This window comes from Lissotriton vulgaris, chromosome 6 (genome assembly GCF_964263255.1).
Source record: "Lissotriton vulgaris chromosome 6, aLisVul1.2, whole genome shotgun sequence".
NCBI classification, from domain to species: domain Eukaryota; kingdom Metazoa; phylum Chordata; class Amphibia; order Caudata; family Salamandridae; genus Lissotriton; species Lissotriton vulgaris.
Genome location: NC_141694.1, coordinates 1,189,852,980 through 1,189,874,519, shown reverse-complemented (window position 1 = coordinate 1,189,874,519; position 21,540 = coordinate 1,189,852,980). Strand labels below are relative to the sequence as shown.

The 21,540-nt window shown below is 40.2% G+C and overlaps 1 protein-coding gene across 1 annotated transcript in view; it reads left to right on the top strand.

Annotated features, from left to right (window-relative positions):
• Window positions 1-13,191, top strand: part of ZC3H12D (zinc finger CCCH-type containing 12D) — an 89,223-nt gene extending 76,032 nt beyond the window's left edge. Inside the window, exons 4-5 of the mRNA XM_086925755.1 lie at window positions 11,727-11,833; window positions 13,046-13,191. Of these exons, the coding sequence (XP_086781881.1) occupies window positions 11,727-11,833; window positions 13,046-13,191 (253 nt within the window). The remainder of the gene's footprint in view (window positions 1-11,726; window positions 11,834-13,045) is intronic.
• The last annotated feature ends 8,349 nt before the right edge of the window (window positions 13,192-21,540 follow it).

The following is a 21,540-nucleotide window of genomic DNA, read 5'->3' as shown; positions in this document are numbered from 1 at the left end:
GTACACAGAGGGGGCCAGTAGTCAGAACAGCAGCAATAACAGGCGGCCCATTTCCTTTAGCCGATCTAGAGTTTGGATACACATATTTTGTTGAATTTCCTCTACTATATTCTTTCATCTCCAAGACGGTCCCCTTTGTTTGTGGGTCCCCATCTTTGTTGGGATAGCATACTTTATTCAGTTTGCCATGGAGGTCACCAACATCCCATGTTTCTTAGAGGCTAAATTTATAGGAAGCATATAGTAGCTCAAACCAAGCTTGGCATGAGCCATTGTGAGAAAATGGCAATGGTGGCAACAGGATTCCTTTTATGTTCTGATGAGGAGGAATCTTGCCACAAACCCAACAGTTAGTAGCATTGCTTAGTTGGTGTGTCTGATCCAACATTTGAAGAAATGAACTGTTTCTCAGATTTTGCCAATACCCATGTTCATGTTGCAGCAAATCGAAATGATAGTGTTCCTTTGTAGTAGGCGATGCAGCAGTAATGTTGAGCAAGGAAGCCCCACGCATTCCTTCCTCCACTACTCACATTACAGTAGCGATAAGAGCAGCAATTAAAGTCAAACAAAGGATGTAAAGTGTACAGCCATTACACATTGTTGCAGAAATCCCCTTCTTCTCCCTAGGGGGACCATCTTTTGGCAAACGGCAAGAAAGATAGGGCCCTAAGAGTCCTGAGTGGATGTTGGTTTCTTCACTGACGTTGAGAAGAGTAACCACTAATAGGCAGACCCCCTTTGTAGTCATACTTAACCATTCAGGCCAATGGCTTCACTTGTCTTTTTTTGCACTGGAGCTCCTTTCTTCCTGGGTCGGAGTAGGTACCTGGATGTACCAGGGATAGTGTGATCCGGAAAAACTTCCTCACTTTTTTCAGGTGATGCAGCTCGTCCAGTCTCTGTGACCAAGATGTCGCAGTGATCCTTCAACGCAGTAGTATCAACTATGGCCAGTGAAACCTTCTTGCAGTGGGTGGCATGCGTTCAGTTTTTTTCCTGTTGGTCACTCGGACTGCAGTTCGAGTGGCTAGAAGGACCTGCTTGGGCCCCACACCAGGTTTCAGACAACTTGTTGGTTGGAAGACTTTTATCATTACGAAGTCTCCCGGTCGCAAGTCATGTCCATCACATTGCGACCTGTCCGGGAGAGCTTCTTGAACCTGCTGATGAATAGAAAATAAACTGTCAGTCAACTGAGACAGATAATCACTCATTAATGTGTGAGGCACATCGTGTATGGGGAGAGGATAGGAACTCCACAAATATTCATGGGCCTGCCAAACACAACCTCATATGGGGTAAGCCCAGAGCGTGTATGAGGTATTGATCTGATGGAAAGCAGTGCTAAGGGCAATGCATCAGGCCACTTTAAAGAAGAGGAAGCCTGTATTTTTGCCAATTTCAGTTTCAATGTAGAGCTATAACGTTCCACCAAGCCTGCTGACTGTGGGTGAAAAGCAGCATGGTACTTCTGCTTGACCCCTATCCCTTTCATAACATACTCTACAACATGTCCAATGAAATGAGGCCCATTATAACTCCATAAACCTTGAAAAGCACCAAATTGAAGGAAGAATTCCTTCAGGAGTATTTTTTGCAGTTGTGAGGGCTGTGTTTTGTCTTTTGTAGCATTGGCCTCCACCCATTTGCTGACGGTGCAAACTATTACTAAGACATTTTTAAGGTTATTGCAGCTCTCAAACTGGATATAATTCATCTGAAGGACCTTAAAGGGTGCAGATGGTGTCCCAAACCCCCCTGTTTGAGTTTGTGTTCCTTTCCTAGGATTGTACTGGAGGCAGACCAGGCAAGACTGGACTATCTTTTTAGCGTTAACAGCAATGTCAGAACGGTCCCAGACTTGCATAAGCTGCTTTACTACTGAAGATGCACCAACATGGGCTGGACCATGTGCCATATGAATCAGAGTGTATCTGTATGCAGTGGGCAACTTCCATTTAGTCATATATTTGTTCCTCTAACAACCCTCATCATCAAATGTTCCCTCCTTAGACCATTGGTCTAATTTTTCAAAGGAGGTAGATTGTTGCATATCCAATACTTCATGTCTAGAATCATGCCAACACTCAGCTTGCGACTTAACCACATACGTAGACGTGGTGCTTCGCTGCGTTGCAGTCTCATGGGCTGTACAATCTGCAAAGGCATTACCTGCTCTTATTTTATCTGTCACCTTCTTGTGTGCACTACACTTAACAATAGCTATTTTCTTAAGATAAGTTAAGGCAGTAAGAAGATTGTGCACTAGTTTTCCATGCACTATCTGTGTTCCATGTGAAGTGATAAAAATGCGTTCTTTCCACAGGTGGCCAAAATTGTTCGCTACCCCGAATGCATACTGACATCAGTGTAGACATTGACAATCAGGTCTGTACTAAGCTCACATGCTTTGGTTGGAGCGCTCATTTCAGCTGCTTGAGCTGATTTCTGTGGGATACCAGTTGTCTCAACTATTGTCTGGAGTGTTGTAATAGCCTAGGCAGCAGATGTAGTGCCATCGGGAAATTTCAAACATTACCCGTCAACCCATAACTCCCTGTCTGTAATGGAGAAGGGAGTGTCTTGCAGGTCAACTCAACCTTTTTTTTGTTCTTCAGTGAGAAATATGCAATCATGTGACTCTTGTGACTGAGGCTGAGTGATGGAAATGGCAGCAATGTGGCGATATTTAGTGTCAAACATCTTTTTAGCGTGATATGGGGGGCCAATAGTGTCAATTCATATCCTGTCAAGCGAGCACTAGTCAAATGCTGCGTCTTTGTTTGGTTTAGCAACGCATCAACTGAATGGGGCACTAACACAAGCAATTTGTGTGATAGAACTATTCCTTCACTCTGGCATATCAATACAGCTGTTGCTGCCACTGCTCAGAAACATCCAGGCAGCACGCGAGTGACTGGGTCAAGGAAAGCTGAAAATGTGCACACAGGTGTTGTTTATCACCGTGCATCCCTGCTAAGACCGAGAGGGAACAACCTTCCCTTTCATGTACATAGAGTGTGAAAGATTTAGTGTAATCTGGGGTACCTAATACTGGTGCAGAGAAAAGGGCTTGACGTAACTGTTGGAAGGCGCTCTGGCATGCAGCAGTCCATGGAAGGGGCATTGGGGTGTCTTTGGTCAAAAGGACTAATAAAGGTTTGATAATATGCGAAAAACAGTGGATGCACTGCCTACAAAAGGAAGTAAGGGCAATCAATGCACGGACATCTTTTTGAGTATGGGAGTGTCTTTTCTGAATGCGATCTGGTGTGAGCGAACGTCCCTCCTTAGACAGGAGGTGACCTAAATAGGTAACCTGCTATCTACAGTATTGCAATTTCTTGCTAAAGACTTTGTGATTAAGTGATGCAAGAAATGATAATAGTAACAATGTACCTTCTTCACATAGTTCGGGAGAATCTACAGCAAGCAAAATGTCATCCACATAATGAATTAGAACAACCCGTTTTGGTACAGGAAAGGAATCAAGTTGTCTCTTTAATGATTGACAATAAATACTAGGACTTTCTGTATAGCCCCGTGGAGCTCAACAGAACCTGAATGATCTGTTTTTCAGTGTGAATTCAAATAGATAATGGCTGTCCGGGTGAATAGGTATTGAGAAGAACGCATTTTTCAAATCAATCACAAAGAATGTGGTGGCAGTGGGAGGGGCATTAGTGAGGAGGGTTGTTATGTCAGAAACTACCGGATATTGGGGCACCACTATTTATTGACCTCATGCAAATCAATAATGAACCAGTAAATCTTAGAATCAGTGTCCTTTTTCAAAATAAGAAGGATAGGGCTATTGCAAGTACTATAGGGAACCTCTTTCACTACACCTGCTTTAATCAAATCCTGAACAATACCTGCTAATGCTTCCTCGCCCTCTCGGCATATCTTATATTGGGGCAAACGAGGCAACGAGGCACCCACCCTCACTTGAATTTCTACAGGTGGAATAACCATTTGTCCCACATCAGTGTCTGATCTAGCCCACAAAGTGCAAGGTAAGGGCGCCAGAGCGAGGTCCTCATTGATAAGGCAAGATCTAGCAACTATTGGATAGTTGTCATTAAGGATAACACGTATACCTTCTGGGGAACAGCGTATCGTAGCAGGAAAATATTTTAGCATATTGATACCTACAGTGTTATCTGGAGTATTAAGGTAGAGCAAGAATAGACATGTTGCAGTGAATCTATCTGGTCTGAATTCAAGTGGCTGTGATAGTGGGCTAAGTGTAGGTGTTTCATCGTACCCTATTGATGTTATCAATGTGCCAGACAGGAGAGTCCTAGCAACCAGTCTTTTAGACAGGGCACTATAGGTAGCCCCTGTATCACACAAAAATCAATCAGTAGATCCCAAGACATTTGCATCAACATACGGACTCATTAGATCTACTAGCACCTCAACCGGTCCCATACCCCATCCTGGACATCCCTATGCATAATCGGAATCTTTAGGCGTATCAGTAGAATAATCAGTCATTTTGTAATTGTGTTGTTTGTCAAAGGTATTAGGGTAGTTCGGTCCCTGTTCGACTGCCTCAAATCAGGGTTGAGCACTTGCACCTCCCCTACTTCCTACATTCCCTGGACGCCATTTCATACTTCCCCTTCCTCGCTGGCATTGTAGGCCTTGCAAAAGGGGCACTCAGAACGCCAGTGCCCAGTCTCTTTACAATAGGCACACTGATCAGGAGACAAATTGGTCTAAAGGAGAGGGAGTGCTCCAGGTGTATGCATTGCATGTCTACCTCCTCCACCGCTCCTAAATGGTGGGCCATACGCCTGAGCCATCATAACCTTTGTTTTTAAATCCTTAACCTTTTTATCTTCCCGTCCCTTCGGTTGATGATCCTGTCGCTCATAATATTGTGCCATTGTCAGAAGGGAAACTGGGGGGGACGTGGTCCAACAACTTTCAATGGCCTTGAGGCAACTAGATATTTCAGGTCACATATTAGCAACAAATTTGTTAACAAACAGGTGTTTGCCTGTCTCGTCAGCCAACGACTGGCCACTAAAGTCATGAAATGTCTCCTCAAACCTTGAAAAGAAGTCAGAAACTGCCTCATAATTTTTCTGTCTACAGGACGCTAACATAGTCCAATTGATTTTCTTAGGGAGTATGAGAGTCTTCAATTTATTCACAATAGCTTTAGGAAGATCTAATATCTCCTGTTGGGGCTTCTGGGCAGGTTCCCTGTCCGCATCTAAGGTTTCTAATTTTTCCACAGTGTCACCAAATGCCACAGTGTCATTAATTTTACATAATGTTCTCCACATATCAGGGGGCAAAATAAGCCCAAAGAACATATCTATATCCGCTAAGGTCATAGTGCAAGAGCTGATAGCTCCCTCCACCTCCTCATAGAAAACAGCTGGTTTTTTTCGGGGGTCTGGCAAGACAGTCTTAAGGGCCATAACATCTTCTCTACTCCAAGGAGTGTAGAACCAATTATATATGAAATCTTCCTTTGAATCATCGGAAGTCTTATCATCATTAGTTCCCGCGCCCTTAGGGAGAACATATAGGGGTGCAGCTTCACGCATTGGTCTCATATCAACTTTACTACTACTAAGATTTTCCTCATCCACCGGAACATCTGTTTTCTCTGTCTGTGACTTTTCTGTTGCTACAACTTTACTCTTCCTAGCTAATTATTTTTCCCTTTGTAGTTTTAATGTGTCATCTCGTAGTTTAACCACTCGTCTAATTGTATCAGGTATATTTTTGAAAGGGTAAGTCCCATCTCCTAACTGCTTATAATCTGCATTCAAGCCTTTTGGGCCTGTATCGTCAGAGATATGTTGCCAATTATATAATACATCCCAACAGAACTTTTCTAAAAAATATAACTGTTTTGCATCTTCCCAAGCCTGAACCATAGTTGTGAGGATCTTCGCTGTAGTAGCCCGACAAGATTCCTCTCTAGCACTGCCCTTCAATTTATCTTTATCTTCGCTAGACAGAGTAGAGCGAGTCTGTTGCATGGATCCCTGATCTTTGTCCATATCTTTTGAGGGGAAGATCTCATCATCAGAAGCACAACCTCAGGGACACTCGGATAGGGAGATTTATACAGGGACGGGGGTTGCTCTAATATGATATAATCATCCTGAAGCATCTCAAGTATTGGATAGACAGGACGTTTAATAGGGTACTGGGCATTTACCTGCAATCGACGTTCTCAAGTCTTTCTTTTCTAGTACTTCCTGAATTTCCTTGACTCTTAATTCAACACATTGCTGATATATCACCTTCCGCTTTTGTTTCTTGACTAAAGCTTCCACTTTCTTTGCTCTCTCTCGCACTTCGTTATCCCATATACGCAAACAATCAAACATATTCTGTCTACTCTTCTTTTTGAGCAAGCACTGTTCCACGTACTGACCTTTCTTAATATCAAAGGACCCATATACTGGCCACTGTAGGTCGGGTTCTTTCTTTGTGTATTTGTTCCACAATGAGCCATACAATATGGGACAAATACCATATTTTATATACATATCTCTATTCGGCGTCCCTTCTGGAGGAGCCGCTGACTTTGTTCCAAAACATTTCCTGCACTGAACAGCAGCACCACTTACGAAGTTTACTAAGGGCAGGCATGTTTTAACAAATATATGTAAAATATTACTATCCAAACAAGCTTCAGAAGGAGAAAATTCTCCACAATACCTACCTTCAGTCTTTGCAAAGAAAGAATACCAAAACCAAACAATCAAGAGTGGCGCATCAGCGACCTTACCAAACAGAAGTCTTCAACTCCCATCTGCCGATCTCTGGTCCACCTAATGGTCACTGCAAATTCGCCAAAGAAGCCAGAGTTGAGACCGACCACTATCCCGAGGATCAAGTCAGGAAAACCAGAAAGTACAGGTTGGTTGCAAATACAATGGTCTCTTCTCATGCAGTGAGCGTCCTTAGTGATAATTTCGATCTTCTGTCAAGACCACTCCTTCAGACGGCTGCATCTCCGATGGGGCCCCACGTGCTGGCACGCCTATTGTGGAAATGTACCCCGTGAGGGCACACTGGTGCAGGGTCACACTCTCGTCCACGCGTCCGAAGACTAACAAAAAAGAGAGCAGCACTGGAGTGAAGTGAAACAAACCTAGTTTATTAAACACTCATGAGTGGGACGGCGTCCGAACAAAACCCTAAAGTGTTGTGGGAGGAAGTACATTGAATACAAAAGCCATCACCCTTATATACTGTTTGTTGAAGCATAATCGCATGGGAAGGAAAACTGGAAGAAACAAGTTTAAGCACGAACATAGCTATAGGCAAACAAGAGCAGATGGGTGACAAGTTGGTCAGGATTTGCTAAGGGGGAGTAAGGAAAGTTTGTGGAGGCAGCAAGCAATAATTTGATAACATCTGAGACCAGGTGCACCGGCAGCTGCAGCCCCTGAGCACGTACATCAGATTAACCATGTCAGAGAGGTCAGCTAAAGTTAAAGACACAGGCTGGGTGAAAAGGCGAGCAGCAGAGAATAAAATGATTACAGCAGAAACTAAATGGATGCGACAGTAGAAATGGCTGCAGCTTATGCTAACATAGAATTTACACTTTTCCACAGCTGGTGTGGGTCATTCCGGAGCACTTCCAAATCAATGGGTTCAAAGTTCCTGGGGGCATCCTGCCCTCTTTTTCAATAGTTCTTATTTCCCTTACTGCAAACAGGCCCAAAGTGCCATGGAATTTCCAATATGGTGAAATTTGTTGGCCACACTAAACCTGGGCTCTGAGGCCTGTGGGTGTTTGGAGGAGTGCACTATGGCAGGCACTGCAGCAAACAAACCCAGAGACAGAGAAGTCGGATTAAAAAAAAAGGATCCTTCAACAACAAGACAGCTGATAGACAAGCATTGTCCTGGCATCCTGTTCTCTCCTTTTTAAGTGTGAAAAAGTGCTACATGTGGCTCAACTGACCTCTCAGGCAGGATTTGAAGCTGTGGTGTCAACAGAATGCCCTCAGCCCCAGACACAGTATTTTCTATTGAGGTCAGAGGAGTCCTCTGTTTCCATTCCATTCCAGTCAGCCTTTTGTGTACTTCTGGGAGGAATTATACATTTCTTTCATAGCTCTTCCTGGGCTGAGCACAGACTGGGAGTTGCTGGAGAGGTAATGCAATTAGCCTCCAGGAACATCAGGCAGGGAAAATGTAACATTTTAAAAGTAAATTTTACTTAGTATTTATTAAAATTCTTAATACAGTATAAGTATTTTAACTAAGCCCGGGCGGGTAACTACACACTGCCAGTGCACTTTATGTAGTTTTGCCTACTCCGGGTTCTGTTGCGAACGCGGAGCTTAGGCAAAATTACGACCCCGTGGCAGAGCATAGTTAGCCGTTCTGTCCACCCTCCCAAAGTAATAAGGCACTTACCTGCCATTGTGGAAATGTGCTTTTCAATGTGCACACCGGAGCAGGGGTCACCCTTCTCTTTCCATGGGTTCTTAGGCCAATAAAATAGAGATTGGCACTGAAGCTGGAAATCAAAGAACAAGTTTATTAATCACTCATGAGTGGGACTACATCCACACAGCACCCTCGAGTGCTGCCTGAGGTAGTACATTGAAGTCACAGAACTGAGGCCTTATATAGAGCTTTTTCTGCACTGGTAAGCATGTAGTTACAAACAGAAGCTACAAACATACACAGGAATAACTACCTACAAACATGGGCAGATAGAGATTACTTAGTTAGCAAAGTGGGAGGGGGGACAGAACTGCTTACAGTACCAAAGAGTGATCGACAGTTACATCTTTAGCCAGGTGCATTCTAGCAGCTACAGGCCTTTTCTCATACATTGCTTTGGCTCAGTACAGAATGAGTTAACTAAAGATGATGACACAAGCAGAATAGAAAGGCAAGCAACAGTGAAGATGGTAGAATTACATAGCTGACAAATGGATGCCACAAACAAGAGGGCTTCAGCTCATGCTAACGCCAATTATATTCGATTTCCACACTGTGGCTGCCTCCTCCTTTCCATGGCCTCTCTCCTTCCTCCTCCTCACCATTCTTCTTCTCTGATAACCCTTATGTTGTACATCTTGCAAGTGTGTATGCGCAAGACATACAACAAAGGGGTAATCTAAGAAGAAGGACGGTGAGGACAAGGAAGGGGACCGGCCATAGCGAGGAGGAGTAGGCATCCACGGCAGGAAAGTACCCTTTCTATTACTTTATAATTACTTTGGTAGGGGGAAGGCGCACAGCAGAGTAGAGTTCCACAGAGTTGTTTTTAACCTATCGTCCTATTTTCTACACAGGATAGCTAGGCCTGCCACAGTGAGTAGCTTTTAGGGGCCTTGTCAATATACAGACATGGTAATATTATTATTCTACCTGTCCCACTTTTAAATACCATGCCACTTTCCTTTTGGACAACAAAGCCTACATATGGGTGTCTTACTAATATTTAAAGGGAGTTCTTAACATAACCTGTCGAAAAGGAACATTTTGACAGGTTGCACTACAAGTTTTCCACGCAGCAGTGAGGCTAAGCAAGGTAGGTGTGTAAAGTAGTTGGCCGCTGCAGGTAAGAGCAGTGTGGCTGGCTTGGGGGATTTCGAGTGACAACCACAAGGGTAAATTAAATAAATAATTCATTTTCCCTTGTGGTTGTCTCTCAAAATCCCCCCAGCCGGCCCCACCGCCCCACTGCTCTTACCTGCAGAGGCTGCGGCTGGATGTGTAGGCATGTTTGCACTGCCACTGTAGTAGATGGTACAATAGGTGCTGCAGTATACAAGTGGTATTCAACTTCTAGGTCCGGGGTACACTTTCTATGACCAATACTAGGGATTGACAGGAAAGGTAAATTTGCCAATCAGGAATTAACCAATTTAACCATGCTGAAAGGGGGAGCACATACACTTTACACCTGTTTAGCAGGGGTAGAGGTCATTTAGTGCTAAAACCACTAAGAATAGGGTCCACTAAAAGACTAAAATTCCTAAGTGACCTCACAGAAAAGGCAGAATTCCTACACCCTTAGTACCAATTTACATCCATAGCTAAACCTGAAAACACTCACTGCAGCTATACACTACCAATGTCTGAATCCTAAAACACCCTTACTACCCGCATTCCTTACTTTGGCATCAAATGTACCCTATGCATCAATTCTAGCAATGAGAAATACTTTGATTCATAGCACATGCAAAATCAGCTCAAGATAATTAACAAGAGCAATGTCTCCAACACAAGTACTCAAGTCAGCGGATCTCATCAGTGGATCTGCTAAGGGTTATCAACTGCAGCACCTAAGTTGCTGGTTATGAAGTCTGTGGTGTGCTTCCTGTCAACTGTGACAATTGGACTACCAAGCTTCTATGAGATAGTATGCTTTTTCTATTGGGTACATACCAAGCAATGGATTAGTTTTGCTTCGTATTGCATGGAAGGAGGCTATCCTATTGTTTATAGCATATCTCACAACTTTGGCTGTTCTCAGATTCTTTGCTGACAGTATTTTTCAAATTAATTTAATGATGCAAAGGCTTATGTGTGGCTACCATCAATTATATATAACATGTCACTCTTGGTTCAGGCCAGCACTTTGCTAAAATGTGTCAATCAACTTGTCCTTACAATAATGGTTTCTTCATTTCTTTTTGGGGAGAAGCTAACTACAGGAAGAGAACATTTGTAAGAGTCTTGCATGAGTAGATTTAGAATTAAAGTTTCAAAATATCACAAAAATGGAGGCCTTTTAAGCTTTAGCAGATTCTAATGGCTCACAGCATAGCCTAGAGAATCCCTTGAGTCAAATCATGCTTACACCACTTCTGGAGCATTAGGGAGCATGCTTTCTTTAACCTCACTGATTTGCAAAGAAGCAATGTGCAGTGACCTACTGCAAGTCGTAGGGTTCACTAAATAATCCTAAGGTATTTGGCACCATCACCATCTCACCCAGTTCAGTCTTAGGTTCTTGAATAACTAGTCAGTAGTACATGCAGCCTTGTGTGTCACCCTTCCTTTGGTATGTTGTAGCATGGATAGAGATTCTCCTTTAACATTGACTGTCTTTACATTGGACATTCGCTGGTGCACAGGTCACTAATTTGAATGAAAAATCTGTTTCTTGAGTGACAGTTTCCAGCCCAAGTGGCTCCTTCTTTTCATATTGCAAGTAGAACTAGATTTAAGATACATTTAAAGATCCACCACATAATGAGTATGAAGGGTGGGATTCATGATGCTCAAGGATTCGTAAGTGTTTGGCCTCTGTTTCTACATTTGTAGCCTTTCTCTAGATGATCAAAAATAATTCCTTTAGTACAACTCATCATGCTGTAAAATACTTTGCAATGGAGCATTCAATACACATAGTTTGTGCAGGATTGTCCATAACTGACAGAGGTTTAGGCAAAACTAATGACTAGCAAAAGACAAATCAAGTACGTTATGCTCTGATGGTTGTCAATCTTCAAGTAAGAGATCTTCAAAGAGAAAGGAGACCCCTGTCACAACCAATTGTAAGGGACAATTCTACCCATATAAGGTAAGATACTAAAATTTCAGTTAATAAGGAAATTATATTGTGCTGAGAGCTATTTCCAAACCGGGTTAGATACAATGGTCAAAAATGTATTTGGTATTACAGTGGTTGTGGGCTTGAAGAGTTTTGCTGTGAAGTATAGCCAAGAGTAAAGGATTTTATATTTCATTTTTCTTCTCCTTAGGTTTATGCTTCCTGATGATCCATTAGGCCAATATGGACCTCCTCTTACAAATTTCCTCATGAAAAAGAGAATCTCTATTGAGCGCAAATGGACACATTGCCCTTATGGTAGGATTTGATATTGAGTCGCTATTCTGCAGTGGCATTTTAACAAGGGGTTTGCCCCAAATATGGAAATAAATCTCTACACTGAGTTGCATACATAAAGAAATGTTTCCTCACAAAACAATTCACAAGTGACTTTTTGAATCAGAATAGCTTTCCCACAAATATAAGTATTAATTTGTTGTTCTTTTGACCAACTAATTGCACCCATTTTACACTCACCTCACTCCATCTTTCAGCTATGTCACATGCTTTCCTTCTTAGACTGTACTGTCAATAGTGTCTAGATCCCACTTTCCTATTTTACCTCTATATTTCAACCTCCTTCCTTGAAGTCCAACATTACTGTCTCACATCTTGCATTGATATTTCTAAATACAATACTGATTCACATATTAATCATAATCTATTTTATTAACATATTGAATTGCTTTTTATCTTTTTTGGATAGACTTATATACATGTCCTTTCCCTCTCTCTTCTTCCTGTCACCTGTTCTGTTCTTCACTATTCCTGTCCAACTGTTACCTTCTAACGACTGCGTTGTTAGTACGCAATACCTTTACATCGAAAGTCATTACAACGACTTGATGTAGGGGGTGCAAAGGTATTGGCTATAAAATCCAACACCTTCCCTGTTTTTGCACAAACTAGAGTAGGAATAGTAAATAATACTATTCCTAAGTCCTGCGCGCCCCCTCCAGTAAGTCATTGTGATGACTTGCGATGTAAAGGTATTGTGTAGTAGCAACACGGTCGTTGTAACAACCACTTTGTAATAGCATGCAATGTATTCACATGCGTTGTAACATGCTATAGTCCCCTGTCAAGTGCAGGTTTTCCCTCTCCTGACATTCTGCCATTGTAACTAAGGTTAGAGCTCACAGGCAGTTTTGATAACGTCAACATAAATCGACGTTGTATGTTAAATAATTTGGATGTACATATTTTTGGAGAATCATTGCCTATGTGGTTTACTTCTCACTTTTCAAGGAATTTGACCTTTATAGAGAAGAGAAGCTTGATTTAGGATATGAAGTTTAGGAAAAAGAGAGCCCTCTGTGAGGCAGATGTTTAAGTTAGGGTACAAGAACGGTGGAAAAAATAAGAGCAGCAGACTGGCTGACTTGAAAAAGGGTAATTCTTTGAAGAAAATTATTTGAGACTTAGGACATTCTTATTACAATTAACCTAAACATTTTTATTTTTTTTTAGGCAAAAAATGCACATATGGTACCACATGCAAATATTACCATCCTGAACGTCTCAATGACAAAGGACTTTCTGTCGCCGATGAACTACGAGTCAAAACCAAATCCCCTCGATGGAACGCGGAGAAAGACACTGGCCAGACTAATTGATGCCACAGATTTTGTCGAGAAAATCAACAGAAGATTAGCAGTCATGTTCAAAACTCTCTTATAGTTGTGGTTCGATCTGTGGAACACCATGACAGTTTTGGTAGATTCTTGATGAATAGTTGCAGAGACTGTAATTGTCTTCAAATAATGTATTCTCAGGTCAGCTTGCCACAACTAACTCCTGACAATGGTCTGGAAGTATTAAATAAAGAATTTATGAACGAATCCTACTCACATGATCACAATCACACTATAAAAGTAAAAAATAGGCTTCTTGACGATCCAGAGTAGTGCTGCGAGGCTGGCTACAGAAAAAGTCACCACCTTGCAAGCGCCCACCACCACAGTGTTAAATGCACTTGCTCAACAGAAAATCAGTTAAATGAAGTAGTCTCATATTCCCCTTCTCTCTGCAGACACACATTTTTCAGAACACATCAGATATGTGTCATTTTAAAAAACCCACAAGCACTACAGACCCAACACTTTCCTTAGGCTCTTTCTATAAATCGTTCAGTAGCGAGCTTGGAAATTCAGAATAATAGGTTACACTTTTCCAGTTTCTACTTCAATGGCCCATGTTCACATATGGAACACAAGGAGTACAGGTATAGTGATTTACATCTGTCACAGAATCATAATATTTTCATGGAACATGATTTATGGAGTGTCCATCTTACAAGGTCAGACTTCTACTCCCACTTCTCAAACGAGGAGGATAAGCAAAGATTCCTTGCTGATTGATTCTCAAACCAAGAGTGTAAATGCGTACAAACTGAAACATATGTAATCTTCCCACATAATATAACTGATTGTGGTATGACAATGTACCCCAATAGGTGTAGGAACAATAGAGGTAATAACATTGATCTAGAAATTGAAGAAACTTGATGATCCTTTTACCTGTTTTGCGATAACTTCCTTTCTGTTAACTTGCTTAAGAAGAAGAAAAAATATTACCATTAGTGCTTGGGAAAAAGTATAGAGAAGCTTGTTTTAGGGCCACAAGCTGTATTGCTGAAAGTTTTGAATCATGTATGTATTTGATTAATTATTGACGCTGCTATTTTTATTACTTTAATCATATATTTCACATCTCACAAGTTTTTTAAATGCCATCTGCTTATTTAGGGGCTTTAAAGAGCTTTAAAGATTAGGGTAGCTGATTCTCCTTTTTACGCTGTTTTGTTCTTAAATCGTATCTGAGTGAAAATGTGCTTTTTACAATATGGATTTTATATACGTATTTTATATTACTTTGCTTTTATGATCTGTAATTGTTTTTAACGGATCGAATAAAGAGGTCATTGATCTAGATATTGAAATATGTAAGTGCATGAGTTTAATGAATTCTACTGGAAACAACTTCAACCTTACATTTTCTCTGAATATGGACAATGTGGATGGAATGGAAACATTAACAACATAATTCAAATTAGGACAGAGGGAATGCCTATATGTTCTCTAAGAGTTTCTGATCTTAATTTCACGTATACAGACTATTCACATATATTTATTGAGAAAGCCATAAATATATGTGAGTCTCTGTACATGCATTATCGACGTCCTCAAGTGTATAGTTAGAAAGTTATATTTACAAATACATTTTCCCTCTTGGAAACCCAAGACATCTGACTAGCTACAAGTTGGGCCTCAAAGAATTCACATTAGCACTCAACACTATCAGATGTAATGTAAGGTAGGTTTGTAGAGCGCTGTTTGTCACCCATGGGGGTATCAGATCCATATAATTCCAGAATTTCATAACCTCACATCCTCAGTGCACAGTGCCAAGCATTCCATATTGCAATAACGAGTTGTTAATTTTAGTATCACTTGCTAAGTACAGGGTTGGTTCTCTTCCCCCACCTTCAAATATTCTATCTGAGTCTTCTTATTGTCCTGGTTTTATCCATTGCTTTTTTATATCAAATATTTCCCATACAGTGGCTGCTCCTCTGCTAAAAGGCAGAGGACCGTTGCCCCAGTACTTTTTAGCAGTGCAAAAAAGTACAAGCATTTGCAATGCAGTAGGGTTCACATATTTTTTAGCCTTAACGCTATTGACATTGTAATGTAAATGTTTTTAACTTATGTGTTTTGGAGTGGATGTCTGTCATAGCAATTGTGTGTTTTTTCAATGCATCTAAAAGGAAGCACATTTAAACAGAAACTGTGTATTTTATCAGTAAAGGAGCGCTCTTTATGTGGAAACGCAATCGGTCCAGTCCTTTAGCGGAGCTTGCGTCACTACTCCAAAGTCAAGCACCATACAGTCTTTTTCATTCCCCCATTAGTAAGAACCGACAGCAGGCAACAATAGATAGGAGCAGCTGTCGAAGTGGGGGAAAAAAAAGAGGAACTGTGGGTGGAGAATCAGAGGGCGGGATAACTCAAGGATTGTGTCAGTGGGCAGAGTCAGAGGTGTGGCTAGAATGCAGAAAATATCCCAATTTTTAGTATTTGTTTGGCATTTCACTGAGCAGTTACAGCTTATTATGTGATTCAACCAATGGATACACATGATTATTTATGGTTCAATATGAGTTATTGACATTAAAATATATTCACAAAGTGGGATATGCTTCCAATCACTGAATGTCCCAAATACGCTTAAAAGTGGGAGGACAAGCCATTTGTCTATAAGCCATGGAGTTTCTGTCATCAGCACTTCTCCTTTTTTCCCACAAACATAAATAGCAAAATATCCTAGTTTGCAAATGTTTTCCATGCAATCATGGCTCTGCCATATTTGACACATAACACAACATCTGCTACATAATCTGACAGTTTTGACGTATAGATTTGTTTGTAGTTCAAAAGGATCAAAAGTTACAAAATATTTGACTTGTGTTTCTTTGTAGTGGACAGCCCTTCACAAAGGCTGACTAATCACCTTTCTCACTGCTGTATTTATGTGTGTTTGTATGTTACAGTGGTTCTAATAAGGTAAAATCTTTCCAGAGACTGTTAGCATGTGTAAAATGTCAAAATAATAAAGTATCAGAAATTATACTGCATTACGCTGCAGCCTTTATTTGCTATATAATTAAGTCAACACTGCTGCATCATTTTTTCCTCCTTTGCTGCATGATTCCAGTGGCCCCAAAGCAGACAGCACATGTTAAAAGTGCTTGAGCATGAAGTAGAGAGTCTGTGGAATGTGCAACCTTCATTTGGTGTGCTTGCAAATCCTGCATTTCTGATCCATGGTGAGATGCAGTTACTACTGCTGAAATAAGGCCAATGGAGGTACCAATGGGTGAGGCGGACTGGCCTCTAGGGCAGGGCCAGCTTTATCGCTGATGGTGTCCTGTGCAACAATGTTTGTTGGTGCCCCCCACTGACCACCTTCACCATAGATTCCCTCACTACTAACCTTTAACAGTGCCCCTCAAGTCTCAATAACTACACGCTCTCTCAGATGCATTACATTTGATTTACAGCACCTCTCATACCAATGTAGGGTGTCAGGGCACTTTACATAACATACATTACAGAGACAATCAATTATAAGTGTGTAAATCACTGTAATGGGAAGGTTACATAAGACAAAGGACTACAAGGTTTAGGAGTCACATGACAACCATACTAGTAGGCAAAAGAGTTTCATAGTGATTGGTCTGAAGAAACACAAACTGAGAATTTAAAATGTAATTCCAAGGTTGGGGGTTCTCTTTATTAATCAGAATTGGTTTCCATCTGAATTAACACCTTTTGCAATATTAGGATAATGAAAAACTGTAAGAAGAAAACGTAATGCTCTAACTTATACCTTGGAGTTTGCATGCAGCTCACTGTTCAATGTTAGAATTTTAACTTATAAACTGCAAGTAACAAACCCACTGACCTATTTTCATTATGTGCACTTTGTGATCTGCATGGCACTTGTTCTTTGCAGTAGGTACATTAACCCTCTGCGCTACCTTTCCATGAGTCAAAACGTCCACTAGACAAAACTCCGATCCCTCACTAGAGAGAAAATTAATCACTGGAGTTATCATAACAATTTTATTGTTGCTGAAACTTGCTGGTAGCTAGGAAGGAGGCAGCAAGCTAGGAAGGAGGCAGTAAACCATAATACAGCACGACTCCCCCACCCAATGTCAGCGGCCGGTGCGGTCGCACTGCCCAGAGCCGGCCCTTCTCAAGGGTCCTGTTACTTCTGTGACAGAGTCACTATTATTCTAGGGTGTGCTGCTTCATAGGCTGGATTGTGGTACACAGGCCTTAAAGGTGCAAAGACACCAGGGCTTCTAAGGTCTGGCTTGGGCTTCTAAGGTCTTGCGGGTCCTTCTAAGGTCTAGCATGGGAATGTGCTCCCTCATGAGAATTGTCTGGTGGACTGGTAATGGCTGCATGTGGTTCCCCAATTCCAAATTTTGTAGCTCTGGCCATTGTGCCACACCCTCTCCCCACCTGAACACCATACTTGCCCCACTGAGAGAAATTCGTGCTGCCTTCATCTACAACCCAATTGTGGACCGCTAAAAGCACATGGATGCGACAGGATGTAAATTACATACTAGACAACAGTAATTTGCTGCCTAAAAGAAAACAACATCCTGAAACACTCATAGGGAAGGCAAGATTAAGTGAAGCATGTGAAATGAAAGCAGAAAATTATGGTTACCTTAACGCTTTTACACTCACTATTCAGAAATAAGTGAGTGCTTTTGCCTGAAAAGTTAAGGACAAGACTACAGGGCCAGGAAGGAACCCAATTTAATGTCCTTTGCTTATATCCTTACAAAATGTAATCAGTATGGTTTAAAAGACCACATAAGTGAGCACAGAGCCCCAATACACATATTGTTTTCCAATCCACCCATCAATCGGGCATTGCAGGAGCAGGACCTCCATGATTGGTGCAGTTCCCCACCCAAAAAAGACAATGCTGTTTAAAAAAAGACAAGAAAATAAAAGTAGCACTTCACTGGCAAACTCTGTAAAGTGACACTAATGTGTTTGAATGTGAATAAAATCAATCTGGCCACTTTGCAACCACTCTGTCTCGCTCTAATTTGTTTTTTTCTTTACTTTTCATATTTTGAACCTTTTATTCCTGAGGCTGCACTGTGGGGAAAAATATTTCAGAAGTGATGACAAAAGTGTTATTCTTTTTTAGATTAATTTCACAGGGGAACAAATAAAAATAAGAAGCAAAGAGGGGGTGAGAACCGTTTCTTGAAGTCACAGTTTTCAGTAACTGAGAAGGAGCTAGACCCGTCACTGTACCCAAATTCACCTATTCAGTCTTTACATTCTGATTAATAAGTTGCTGGTTGACTTATAGGTATGTAAAAGGTGCATTAGGACATAAAATAACAGATACCTTTTGTGACAAGGATTTTTTCAATATAATTTATTGTTTTTGGGGTCAGAGTGTCTTTACTGTCCTCTAACAGTTCAACCCCTGAAGGTGTTTTATTAGGTTTGAGGATGTTTGACACACCAAACATTAACAAGTATAAGTTTACAATTACATCGAGTTTGGCATAAAAATATTCCCATCAAGGGGAGACAGCTGATGCTACAATAGATATTGTGACATAAAACTACTGACAGCAAAACTATTGACTTTACTTACCTTAAATGTAAATGCAAATGGCTACTATTACAATATAGACTAGAAAAATGTAGTTTAAAATAAATAACATTAGACAACCAAAAAATCAAATATACGGCATACTATGAATCTTATATGAAGTGTACAATAATATTGAAAGAATATTTTAAAGACACATTTTGATATGACAGAATTAAAATGTAAGTGCAAGTTTACATTTAAATATATTATATATTTATTATATACTTTAACTTTATAATCCAAACTAAAAATATTCCTTACATTTCGAATTATCCAATTTCTATAAATTAAAAAGCATGTTTGTTTTAAAACAACATTTCTCAAAAAAGTACTAAAAATGACAATTGTAATATAAGTTTTATTTTAACTTACAATATAATATCAATAAAGTACTTTTTGATAACTACACATGAATATTACAGTTGAAGTAAAACTCTTTCTATGTGAAAATGTATTTAATTAAAAATCAAAACAATAACAGTATAAGCATGCAACAATTTGAAGTGAAAATGTATATCCAAAAATATATGCTGCATTTATTAAAACACTGCAAATAATTAAATAGTTATGTATTAGATGTATCACACATGTTAAAACTCTTAAAAAAATTACATGAAGTTTGTGATAATAATAAGAATAATTATAAAATCCAAATCAGCACAAGGAAATCATCAAACAAGTAAAATAACGGCTGGCAGTTTACTATTTTGATTACAATCCCCCACAAATTGGAAAAAATGAGGACTTGGGAGGCGGGAACATATATTATTCTAAATGCAGTCCCAAAAACAATGGAGAAAGTACATAACTAAAGATTGGCAAATGTACTATTCTAACTCCAATCCTACAAGCATTTGGGAAAATGAGTAATTCAAGGGGGTGAGATTTACTATTCTAATTCAGTCAGTAAAAACTTTATTTCAGCACATAGCCAGCCATAAATGAATAAGTAAAAGCATAATACATTACGATAAATAAAACAAGACAACTTTTACAACATGCCAGTTCATGAATTCATCTATCCAATACTAACCAAGCACTGTACATCCATAATCAAATGTGCATAAAGTATAATATACAGACTAAAATAAATAAAATCCTCAAACCCCTTGAAACATCAGGCTCATTGAAGCTAATAAAAGGAATCTGACTGCCTGGACAGATGTTTATGCATGTGTCCCCACATATGAATCAAAAATTGGGAGGCAGAAAATACAATGCAATGACTGGTGCTACTTCTTAAAACCCTATGTGCAATCTTATAATATATTGTCACAAGGTTACAACAAACTCATAAAATCCACTTGTTTTTGATTACTTGGTAACCTGGGCAAAAAAATATGACATGCTCAGTCAACTCCTCAATCTGTGAGCAAAATGGACAATAACTAACACCCACACAGGAAAAGAGCTTCCTTTTGGCTGAAAAGCGCAAAGGGGAAGAGTCCCGAGGCAAAATGTTACATATAGGGTGTTTACCAGAGGCTCGATCTCATCCAAATATGAATCCATGGAGTAATACATTTTGAAGCCTTAAAAAAGAATCAGTGATCGATCCTACCCTTATAGAACATACCACTTGCTTGTCAGTATATTGCCAAAAAGCACTTTTTAACTCGGATTTGGAGACTAGTTCAGCATCACTATGGGATGACCACAAATTGAAAACCCCAATCCATTTCAACATAGGCTTTATAGACCGAAACCAGAGAATTTTACAAACCCCAGGTTGCTTCATAAGATCTTCAACAGCCATGCAAAAAGAGGGGAGTTCAGCGGTGACCCATAGTCATACAAGAGTGGCCTTAAACCCACTACATCATAAATCCGTTTGAGAGCATAGTCAAGGCATAGGGGAACAAAGGGAGTGCTCGCTGGCAGGCCACAGAGATTGCTTGCAAATCGATTTTCAATTGGTTCTAGTGAGCGGAAATCCTTTTTCAACTACAATTCTATAAAAACTTGCAACAGTGCATTCATTCTGTGGGGATCTGATTCACTATTCTAACTCAAGTCCCAAAAACATGGAGGAAAGTGCGTAATTTAAAGGGGTGAATATTTACTACTCTAATCGCAGCCCAGCTGAATTTTCATACATGAAGGCGGTCAGGTTCAGTATTCTAACTCCAGTACCACTAAATTTGGGGACAGTGCATACATGAAAGAGATGCGATTTACCATTCTAACTTCAGTCTCACAAATAAGAGGGATAACATGAATGGAGGGAAGTGAGATTTACCATCCTAACTTCAGTCCACCAAAACATTGGGAAAATGCATACATAAAGAGTGTGAGCATATTCTAACCTCAGCCCCATCAACACTGAGGAAATTGCATGCATTGGTGGAAGGGTAGATTAGCTTTGCTAAATGCAATGACACTAACATTAAGGAAAGTGCATAAATGAAAGGGGTGAGATTTAATATTATAGCTCCAGTCACAGAAATGTGGGGCACGTGCACACATTGTGGGAGTGATATTCTATTTTAAAACAAGACTAAAATACATTGAGTAAAGTGTATAAATTAAGGAAAATCAGAGATGAGATTTACTACTCTAACTTCAGTCAAACAAAAAATTGTGAAAGTGCATATCTTTCTTCGGTGAGAAATAATATTCCAACTCCAATGGCACAAACATTGGTTAAAGTGCATGACTAGGGGAGGGGACTTGTGTAGTATTGTTTGAAAAGTAGACATTGAGGAGGAGAAGGGGTTGAAATATGCCACTCTTTCAAAAAGCATGAATATTTTATTTTA